General features: G+C 36.3%; 1 protein-coding gene and 1 long non-coding RNA gene across 2 annotated transcripts; one reads left to right on the plus strand and one right to left on the minus strand.

The window, feature by feature from the left end:
- The first annotated feature begins 438 nt into the window (after positions 1-438).
- LOC309500017 lies at positions 439-1,141 on the plus strand. Its single transcript, XR_014206444.1, has 2 exons — positions 439-498; positions 815-1,141. It is a non-coding gene; the product is annotated as an uncharacterized lncRNA (long non-coding RNA).
- An 8,165-nt stretch (positions 1,142-9,306) lies between these two features.
- On the minus strand, positions 9,307-11,294 carry her7 (hairy and enhancer of split related-7). Its single transcript, XM_082171020.1, has 3 exons — positions 10,647-11,294; positions 10,443-10,538; positions 9,307-10,180 (listed from the first exon to the last, which is right to left on the minus strand). Exons 1-3 carry the CDS (start codon positions 10,701-10,703, stop codon positions 9,701-9,703), a joined length of 633 nt encoding a protein of 210 aa, XP_082027146.1. The 5' UTR covers positions 10,704-11,294; the 3' UTR covers positions 9,307-9,700.
- Positions 11,295-11,331: the final 37 nt, after the last annotated feature.

An 11,331-nucleotide genomic window follows, 5' to 3' on the forward strand; every position in this document is an offset into this window, starting at 1 on the left:
CACAAGTAGCCTACAGGTACAAGGCAACGAAATCCAAAGAGATGACATTTAAAACTAGATTAAATTCTTTCCTAGATACAGGAAATTGTTATCTTTAAATAAAATAAAAGTTAAATAAATTACCATCATTGTCAAACATCTGGTTCACTACAACATTACTCCATTACTGAACCAGTTTCCAAGAAACAAGGATTTCCTCTTATGAAGAATATTACAGTTATTCCAAAGAAGAAAAAAAAGTGTGGCGAGAATAACTGAAATATTATTTTTAAAAATGTAACTTAATTTGAGACCTACAAATTTGAGTGCAAACGTCATGCGCCCCCTATAGGACGACGGCGTTATGAGCTTGTGACGTTTTCCACTCGAGGCGTCAGATGATTGGATGTTTCCATTCTACGCAGAGATGACGACACACACACAGCTGGTATAAAAGAACTCGAGTGGCCATATTTCTCTCTCTCTGTCTGCAGCGGCTCTCGGGAAACCTGTACAATGGTATGTGAAATCATGATACGAGTTCTTATATCGTATTGATTATTTTTTAGTGTGTAGTATAAGTTTTATGACGGTTCTTCTGTATGACAAACCTCCATTCTTGGCATGCTCGCGGTCTGTAATACTCTAGTGTGTATGTATGGAGGGAGACTAGACCCAGTGCAATGTCTTCGGTACCAGCATGTTTCCCATCGGCTGGTTCTATCCTCAATCACTGGAACACGCTTTCGCTTTAATGCTAACGTTCTTCAAGATGTTAAACTTTAGAACATATATTCTCCTGTAATTTCTAATTGTAAGCTCTTGTTCTTCACAGGCTTGGTCTCCTCCTCGTGGCGCCAGTGTTTGGGATCAAGCTAACTGTTACTAAAGTTCCAGGAGTCTTTGGTTTGTGTTTGGTTTCCACATGCATTAGATTAGTTGCTATTTAGTAGATCTCCGGTTTGATAAATGGCATCTGCTGTATATAGACGCTGAAAATAGTCTTTATAATACTTTTGAATTAACGTTAGTAGTTTAGAAGTTTCTTAGCACACAAACCTAGATTCCGCCATGTTTATATTTGCTGTAAGTGAGACCTAACAACCTTATGTTTTCTGTATTTGATAACTGTGATTTTTCAATAAACAATTATTTATTTTTACTACATAATGTGTATTTGGATTCATTAATTTTCAGTGACTATGTCCATTTATTTGCAGTTAAAGGCATGGTTAACCTAAAATGACCATTTTTACTTGCTCTGTAGATGTTCCAAACCTGAATAAGTTTCTTTCTTCTGTTGAACACAAGATATATTGACGAATGTTGGTAATCAGACTGTTGACTGTAGCCATAGACTTCCATAGTAGGAAGAAAAATACAAAGTCAATGGCTATAGTAAACCGTTTGATTATCAACATTCTTCAAAATATCATCGTTCAACAGATGAAACTCAAACAGGTTTTGAACATGTGAGTAAATGACCATTCTTGGGTGAACATCCCTTTAGCTCTGTTAAATGCCAGCATTTGTATTCTGTGGGCTTAATGTAATTTGTGCTAAACTTAAGTTTGAGGTATTTCATGTATAGGAGTCTTAAAGGTATAGCGGAGGATGTTTTACTTCCTGGTGGGTAGTCTAAACTATTGGTCCTCCTAATTGTCAATCATTCTGGTGAATCAATCAAACTTTGCAAAAAATGGAGAGGGCGGGTCTTATCTAAAATTTGGAAAGATCCTCCGCTATACCTTTAATGTCCCTGCCATACGTTGAACAAAAATGTAGTTGTAGTAATTAAGTTAATTCTTTATTAAATCTCAAAGTTCTATCATAAAAATGCTTAAGATGTCATTCTCAACATGCCACATTTTCTTAAGGGCTGTGGTATTGTGATTAGATTATGAATGTAAAGTGCAGGGCCTTCAGTTGTCGGTAAGTTTACAATGGTTTGTCATTGTTAGTTATTTTGGTCAAACAATTTGATTCTTTGGAATAAGTCTTTTAGACAAGCAGCAGAAACCACTCAATCTGGCTTTTTATTGTAGATAGTCTTGTAAAAGCAATGTGTATTGCATATTTGTGCCCTCATAACCATAAATGAAGAGTGAACATTTTTTGCAATGATTTTGTTTCACAACACATGTATTTTTAGTGTACACAATGTAAACTGTATTTTGCTACATGCATGGTTTATATTTCATTCATTGTGGATCTTTAATAAAGACTTAAAAGGCTACTGTAAACTTTATCTGTTGACTCATATTCAAGCCTTAAGTTCAACCTAAATCCTTAACTGTTAAACAATATTACAACTTTTGTTATCGTCTACTTGGAAAATGTCCCAGATTTACAAAAGCTATGAGGATGTCCCATATATTTAACCTGATTTATGCTATTACTCTGAGACCAAAAGGTTCAACATGCCAAGAGTGCTTACTTAGCCAAAAAGCATAAATGATGAAGGCCAGGCCTACATTTCTTATGGGTTCTTTGTTCAGTTTAGTAGATAAGACATGCAGTGGTTGCTTTTCTGTTGTGATAGAATGAAGAGAAAAATACAGTACTAATTCATTTGGAGATTTTAATGATGGAATGTATTTCAATCTCCAAAATATACAACTAAATCTGAGTATAAGCACAAGTGAATGTCATAAATAAATGTGCAGAAAGGATAAATATGCACATCAGTTATTACAAATGACAGTACACCCAGTGCAGACCATGCAAAAGATAAAAAGGTGAGATTTGTGAATACATAGGCATTGTAATTCCACTAGGAGGCACAGTTTTCACATCTGTTGTTTCTTATTAGCCATTAACTGTATCACATCTAAATGATCTAACTGACCAGGAAAAACATAAGTATGTGTGACCATACGTTTTTTAAAGTCTAAATGTATTTGATAAAAATTTTTTAGTAAAAACAGAAATAATGTGAAATATTATTACAATTTAAAATCACTGTTTCCATGTGAATTTTTTTATTTAAAAATAAATAAAATATATATAGTTGTAACTGAAATGATTTAACCCCCATTGCAAATCAGGTTTATTGGCAAAATGTACAGACTTTCAGCCGTTTGCAATGAACAAATCAAACAAAAGTCATTTAAATAGCTGAACACAACAAATGTGTCAAATGGTTTCCCCAGATTTAACTAATAATACAGCCCGATCTCACGGGAAAACGTACAAATTCTACAAAGTGGCTTATTCGTACGAATTCATACGACCTGACTCGTACGAATTAGTACGATTTTTGCAAAATCGTACATATTTGACGAATTGGCCAATTCGTATGAATTCATACGAATGACCTACCCCTGACCCCGCCCCTAAACCTACCCATCACGTGGGTTTAGACAAATCGTACAAATTCGTACGAGTGAGGTCGTACGAATTAGTACGAATTAGCCAACTTTTTATCATTCGTACGAATTCGTACGAATTGGTCGTGAGATAGCGTTGAATAATACAACTTTTAATGACTTCTGCAGTCTCAAAATGATTCAACCTCCTGAATAGAATCCCTCACAACTGCACAAATCTGCAAACAGGTGTTGTCTCACTAATCAAGGGCTTCATTAGTTGCACCAGGTGTGCTTGAGCTAGAACACATGAAATATCTGAACTCGCTAGGTTTGTTGAGTGTCACGTTTGACTGCAAGTTAGAAATAAATATGGCAAAGTGTTATGTATGCTGTATGTATTAAGCGTGTTGCATATGGGTATATGTGGGTAGTCTTTTGTTGTGTGTGTGTGTGTGTGTGTGTTTGAGGTGTTCATTGGATCCACAGCCTGTCAGTCTTCGTGAAGGATGATGACGTCCCGGTTCACCCAGCAAATCACATACGCCTCCTTCCTCAAACACCCGTATCTCTTCCACGTCCCCAGCTTTCTAGCTCACTTTGCTGGTTTTTGCTTGTTGTTACTCTTACAGTTAGAGTCCAATATTTTGTGTGTTTATCCTGTTATTGAACCGTTTGTCGCATTGTGGTTGTGAAGTGTATTGTTTTTCATACTGTTCATCCTTCTTCAGTCATCACGGTGTGTGTGTGAGGCTGGGGAGGAGGGAGCAGGGTAAGTAAGTCGCTCGACATACATTGTGCACCACATCTTGGTTGTATTAGACACACTGGGTTTAGGAGAGAGTGTCACACCCTGTTTTGTTATCTGGTAAGTCAGTGTAGTTTAGTTTGGGCTTCTTAACGCTGAAGACTTTTCTTTTCTACATTCTTCTTTTGGTACACAGAAAAATGGTTCTAAACAGTGTCAAATTAGGGTTTCTTTGGCTTGTAATAATAGCAGAACCCTTTTTGGTGCTAAATAGAACTGTTTTTATGAGGTTCCATAAAGAACCATGCTTTGAAAGTGCTGTAGAACCTTAATGGTGTTATGAATAACATTTTCAATGATATTTTTTTTCATTAATTAGTATCTTCATATTATTAATATTACTATTTCTTTTTTTAAATAAATTTTTTTTTTTTTTTTAGCCCTCTCTATCTTGTTGCCTCTATTTTATTTTTATTTTGTATTTTTTTAACAACATGTTGTGTCAATTATGTACTTTTATTTATTTTATTGACATGGCAGATTGAAGCAAAAATTACAGCGCTCTAACAACAGTTGATAGCTGTATACATTAATAAATACCAATTGACATTGAACATGATATAGATGTAATGAAGACCAAGTTCCAGTGACATCTCTTCACAATCCCCTATGATGTCTTTACGTCCTTCATTATGTGTGTATTCTGAGTGCAGTTTCTCTCTGCAGACGATGAGGTTATGATACGTGACAACATCTGAAATACACAACTGAGTTTAGAGTTACATTGTGTCTCTTACATTTGATTATGTAAAAACAATTATGTTCACAAAATTAGAAAAAAAATAGACAGAATGAGCCCTTTACCATGTTAAAAGGAAAAAGTGATATAAAGTCATGGTATAGCTTTAATGTTTTTTGTGACTGGGTATGTTTATGCATAAAGAAAAAAATCAAACAATATGGATCATAAATTCCATATCACTGTTACTCTGTAGAGAAGATGAGTATCCTCAACTGAACAGAGCTTCTCATGCTTACATATTCTGTTAAACTAAAGAGAGAAAAAGACATGATTGTTAAAATTTTAAAGTTTTATTATCCTCCTGAGACCCAGAAAAAATGTCATCACATTGTTTAGAGCATAAACAACAAATGGTAAAAAAAAAAAAATTCTCAAATAATATTTTATTCATATATGTTATGCTATGTCCTCTGTAGGGGACACAAGGACTCAGCTGTTTAAAAAATAAAATGACATGACATTTTATGTATAGGCAAAAACACCAATAAAGTTTAGGGTTTCAGAATTTTTTTTAACCAAAATTTGTATAAAGATGATTCTCAACTATGTTATGAAAGATATAACGGAATGAATTGATACACCATTTTACTTTATGCAATATGTGGGTAATATTCCCATGCAATGCAATGTATCTATACACTGTATCTAATGTGCACATTAATGTGTTCTTGGAGCAACATTTAATGAAAAAAGAAGTGTAATAATTGGCAACATTTTAATAATAATATCTAATATTTCATATGAATATTGATGTATAATTTATTTCCATATTCACTTGTTGTGTCTCCCAAAATGCCTGATAAACATGATGTAAGTCCTGATGTCTCTACAGTGGACATTATGAAATCAACACCCTGTTCTGGAACAGAAAGTCATTTTTTGATTTGAAACCCCATGACGGTTTCCTGAGATGTTGGTTTATGAAATACAATTTGAAAAGTAGTCCGATTTAAATTATAATTACAATATATGATCAAATTTCCTACATTTGATCACTAAATTAATGTCAGACATTTTTAAAGACCAAGGAGAAGTTGTTGTCATGGTGAAACCTCCAAACATTTGGTATCTCTGAATGTGCTCTTTACAGGACACCCAGGATGTGACATGTACGGTGTCAGAGAAATTCACTAAAATATAATGTCCACTACAGTGGACAAAAGTCTATTCCTGGGTCCCAGGAAGATTTATATAGTTAATTAATAATTTATAGACATTTTAAGAAAGAAACCATTTAGCTGTTGAGAGTATGCTGACACATGACAGTAGTTGTACAGAGCTCCAGAACATCAGTAAGGCTTTGAGTAACAGATCTGAAAAACAAAAAGGTGGGAATAAAGAACCCTAAACTCAAACAAAGAACCATTACAGCATATAAAGGGTTCTTCAGGACAATACGGTTCTAAATAGAACTGTAAAGAACCTTTAAAGAACCATCTTTTTTTGAGTTAGTTTAGCTGAATTAACTCAGTTAGCTTTGTTTTGTTTAATTTATTTATTTTATTTGGCATCTCGAGCTCGCCTTCCCACCTTGTTTTTGCTGTTATTTGTGTTTTGTTTTTTCTCTCATTGTCTGTGAAAATATTGTAAATATTATTTTCTCTTCATCTTTTCACCTTTGGCACTGTATACAATAAACACTTTTGAGTGGAGTTTTGATTTGATCCTTTTTCTTTTATTGCCCTGACCTTCATATTGAGTTACACACACCTCTTTATTAATGTTATACTCCCTTTAACCCCGAGCCAAACATAAAAAAATCGAAGGATGTAACAGTCAAAAGGTTAAGAGAAGATTTCATCGCCCTTCATAAACAAGGAACATACGAGTTCGCAGGTTCACAGTTAAAGGAACAGTGGTTACACTATACCTGGACGGGGCAGAAAATGGACGCTATCAACGGCTGCAACCAGATTTCTGAGAAGGCAGGTTCAGAAAACCACTCGAGTGACTGCAAAAGACCTGCAGCAAGACTTGGTAACAGCCTCTGAGGTTTCAGATGCACAGTAAGGCTCGTACTAAACACATGTGGTTTCCATGTTAGAACTCCATGACGTACATGACTGATCCAAAGTACAAGAAAAGTTGGCTCCAATTTGCTCAAAATCATAAATAAGCCACCGAAGTGTTGGGATTCTGTTCTGTGGAGCGACAAAACAAAACTGGAACTTTTCTGCCCTGTGGATCAGAGTTATGTCTGGAAGAAGAAGAATGAAGCATATGCTGCAAAGAACACTCTCTGCCTAGCTGAAGCTGAGGGTCAATGGACCTTCCAACTGAACAATGATCCCAAGCATGCCTCAAATCCCACCAAGGCTTGGTTTCAGAAGAAGTCCTGGAAGATTCTACAGTGGCCATCACAGTCATCTGACTTGAACATCCATAGAAAATCTCTGGTGGGATTTGAAGAAGGCGGTTGCATTACGCAAACCCATGAATATTACTGAACTGGAGGCCATTGCTCATGAGGAGCGACTGTAAGATTCCTCAGAAACGCTGCCAGGAGCTGGTGTCTGATTATACATCTCGTTTACAGAAGGTCATAACAGCAAAAGGGTTTTCAACTAAGAACTAAAGATGCTTGCCATGAAGGGGTTGAATAATTTTGAGACTGAAAAAGTAATTAAAAGATGCATTTTCTGTTGAATTTGGGGAAACTACTTGAAACATGTTGTGTTGAGCTATTTCAATTACTTTTGTTTGATTTGTTCATTGCAAACAGCTGAAAGTCTGTAAAAGTTGCCAATAAACCTGATTTGCAATGTGGTTTGAATAATTTTGATTGCAACTATATATATTCAAATGGAAACTGATTTTAAATAAAAAAATGTAAAAATTTTTTTTATTAAAATATTAAAAAATATTCAAATGGAAACAGTGTTTAAATTATAATAATATCCGTTTTTACTCTATTTTTGATCAAATAAATTAAGACTTAAAAAAAATATATATTCCTGTGATGTAAAGCTGAATAATTCTACTATGCTGATTTGCTGCTCACGAAACATTTCTGATTATTATCAATGTTGAAAACAGTTGTGCTGCTTCATGTTTGTGTGGAACCCGGAACAGGCCTACCATTCAAAAGTTTTGGGTAGCAGCCTAAGATAAAAAAAAAATAAAAAAACAGCAATGAGGATGCATTAAATGGATTAAAATTGACATTAAAGACATTTAAAATGTTACAAAAGATTTATATTACAAATAAATGCTTTTCAACTTTCTATTAATCAAACTGTTTCAACATTGATAATAATAATAAATGTTTCAAATCATCATATTAGAATGATTTCTGAAGGATCATGTGACACTGAAGACACGAATTGCATTTAATTATACATTCAAATAGCCTTTTTCTTTAATTTGTAATCACAAAATTACGGTTTCACTGTATTGCAGCCTTGGTGAGACACTTCTTTTACACACACACAAAGAAAATTATTACTCCAAACTTTTAACCGTTACTGTAACATTTTCTAAATGAATCGCAGAGGGCATATTAAAACAGCGGGGTTTTTTTACATTTATTTTTTGGGAAACAAGCCGTTATTTATTTAGTGAGAAACAGCCGTTTGAACTATTTAATGACTGGAGTAAAATAAAAAAAACCCTAACAGCCTAAAAGCGTGAAGCGTGGGAAAGACACCTGACCTTCATTCCCTGGCCACAATAAGGTTTATTGTGTAAAAAAATTCACGCTTCTGTGGTTCAAACGGATGGAAATGCGCGTGCCAGTCGTTGAGTCGTGTGGGCTTCACACTTGCGAGACAAAATCCTGAGCCCAAGACGTGTTAAACCAGGTTCACTTCAGCCTTTTGTCCAGTCATTAGCATCTCTCAGATGTCTAGGAGTCTTTCCCAGCTTTTAAACACCAGTTTAGTAGAATAAACTAGCACAAGAGCGGTAAAGAAGTTAGTTTTAATCCTCAATTTCTCTTAGCGTGCTGCTCATAAGAAGTGTTCTTCTCATTATAGACTGTTCATGCATATATATTTTTTTTTTAAAACGCACAACAATAGTCCATTTGATATATTTGTGATTTGAGACAAACTGTAGCCAATAACTAGAGCAAAAAATGATCCAAAGTCGTGGGCCAGACTGTGCACACACACACACACACATACACACACTCTTTATACAGCAAGTCAATAGGCTACTATAGCAAATCTTTGTTTATGCGGATGTCTCCGTCAAGGTGCCAAGGCACGTGGCGCCCTTTCGCACTGTTTCTTCATTATCTGAGCAGACAAACGAGCAGAGGAAGCAGAGGTGTGTGAACAGAAGTCTTGTGGAAGTGTGCCAGATATTCGCCTCACACATTCACACTCGCGCCACACATTTGGTCGCGCGCATTTCAAAGGCTTTGATGATCAAAGCGCACTTTAAATGTCCGGCGCGTGCAGAAAGCGATCATTAAAGTGGCTCATGACATCAACAATTAATATTATTTAGAAGAAAAAAACAAATGATTCATTTAAAAATTTTAATGATGGAATGTATTTGCTTCAATCTCCAAAATATACACCTATAAATCTGAGCATAAAATGGAATGTCATCATGAATAAATAAATGTGCAAAATAGATAAATACATACATCAGTTATGTATTACAAATGATCATACACCCAGTACAGATCATGCAAAGAAAAAAAAATCTGTGTAAAAAATATATTGCCATGTTTATCATACACTATTTACACATTTTACATTTCCAATGAGATGTCAGATGATAAAATCAATACACAACATTTTATTTTTTGGAAATAAACATGTCTCTCTGCAGCCTATTTTAGAAGAGATGAACCATGTCTGATTATTACACAAGCCCGCTGTTTTTGAGTCCATGTCTCAGCCTCGATCTCTCTCAAGGCCAGGGTCTCCAGACCATCTGACTGACCGCTGCTTGTTGCTGAGAGTCGGGCTGGCCCGTCGCATGCTGTGTGTTTGAGTCTGTGCTTCTGGATGGAAACCTGTTAGAGTCTGGCACAATGTTCCTGCAAGCGGATGGGAGTCTTTGTTTGCAAACAGAGCTCTGCTGCTGTGCATGTGAATCTGGAGCCTGCGTTCTGGAGGACTTCTGGACTCTGAGGCTGGTTGACATGCAGGGTCGAGACAGACGGTGACACATCGTCTCTGAGACAGAAGCTTCCAGTCCGCGGGAATCACCTTCATCCGACAGGAAACGGGCCGCTCTCTGAAGACATGAAGAAAAGCCGTCCACGAACTGATGTTTCTCTCCTCCTTCCACATCCTTGGCTTTCTTGGCCTCAGCGACAGAGTTTTGCAGAAACAGGACCGTGTATTCCAGGATCTCTGCTTTCTCTAGTCTTCTTTGAGAAGGACTCTGAAAATGAAAGAGGAGAATTTAGACCAAGCAAAACACAGACATGACAGAGAACTCTTATCATGGGTTCTATATTGACATTGATGGTTCCATAAAGAACCTTTAACATTCATGGAATCTTTCCATTGCACAAAAGGTTCTTTATAGTGGAAAATGGTTATTTTAAGAACTGTTTACTGAATGGCACTGCTTTTTGGAAGCTTTATTATTAAGAGTGTCTAAGCTTATTATGTTGAGAGATGAAAAAGCATGCTGTTCTTACATTGTGCTCAGGGCCTTGCAGAAGAAGAGTTCTCAGGTTCTCCAGACTCCGATTCATTCTTTCTCTTCTCCGTCTTTCTACCTGAGGCTTCAACAGCTGCAGAAAACATTAAGACTAGTGTCAGTGGACAGGTCGGGGTTTACAAGCTTATGCCAGGCTGCAATGTTCGAGTTTTGAGATTCATGCATAGAAATAAATATTTACCTTTCTGTCCATTTTAATGGTCTCAGTCTCTCCAAGGATTTTCATTACACGAGTCATCCAAACAATGGTTTATATCAGTGATGATCCAGTAAAGATCCGAGGTCTCTTCAGTGAGGTATGCTGGGTAAAGATCTCTCCTCGAGCGCGCAGACAGTGAGTTGCAGGTCTGAAACTGAGCTCAGGTATTTATAGGCTTCCAGGCGCGCGTGGCCACAAACCACGCCCACTATCTGTCACAGACTGAACGTGAACGCGCAATGCTCTCGTGTAGTTTGTTCCCAGCTAAAAACAAAACACTAAAAGTATATAGGCTATAATATTATAAGTTATTGTAATGTTGAAGATCATACCTATAAGCGGTAGTCGTTTAATATTAATCACGGACATGGCTGAAGTCGAAAGCATTAGAGTAGGCTAATATCGCGTTCTGGGTACAGTCTTACAGATTTATTACAAATAGCTACTTATTTTTTACCTATTACTGTAGTTAGCTAACATATAATCTCCACTGAATTGGTTGAAGACATTCAGGCCGATTTCAGATGAAAAGCATTGATGGCACACGCTCACTGACACCTAGACTTCCGTGGGCACGTGCGCGCATGAGGAAACACCCTCAGTAAATATGCATATCAATAGCCCTGCACGCGCCGCTGGTGACACAGACGCCATTATAATAATAAAA

The sequence above is a fragment of the Leuciscus leuciscus genome, assembly GCF_965113295.1.
Source record: "Leuciscus leuciscus genome assembly, chromosome: 5".
Taxonomy (NCBI): domain Eukaryota; kingdom Metazoa; phylum Chordata; class Actinopteri; order Cypriniformes; family Leuciscidae; genus Leuciscus; species Leuciscus leuciscus.

Excerpts from the sequence above, each read along its gene's own strand:
- her7 (XM_082171020.1), bottom strand. The coding sequence starts at position 10,703 with ATGACTCGTGTAATGAAAATCCTTGGAGAGACTGAGACCATTAAAATG. Across the intron at positions 10,539-10,646 it reads CCATTAAAATGGACAGAAAG|CTGTTGAAGCCTCAGGTAGA; the intron begins GTAAATATTTAT and ends TGTTTTCTGCAG. Across the intron at positions 10,181-10,442 it reads TGCAAGGCCCTGAGCACAAT|AGTCCTTCTCAAAGAAGACT; the intron begins GTAAGAACAGCA and ends TTTCATTTTCAG.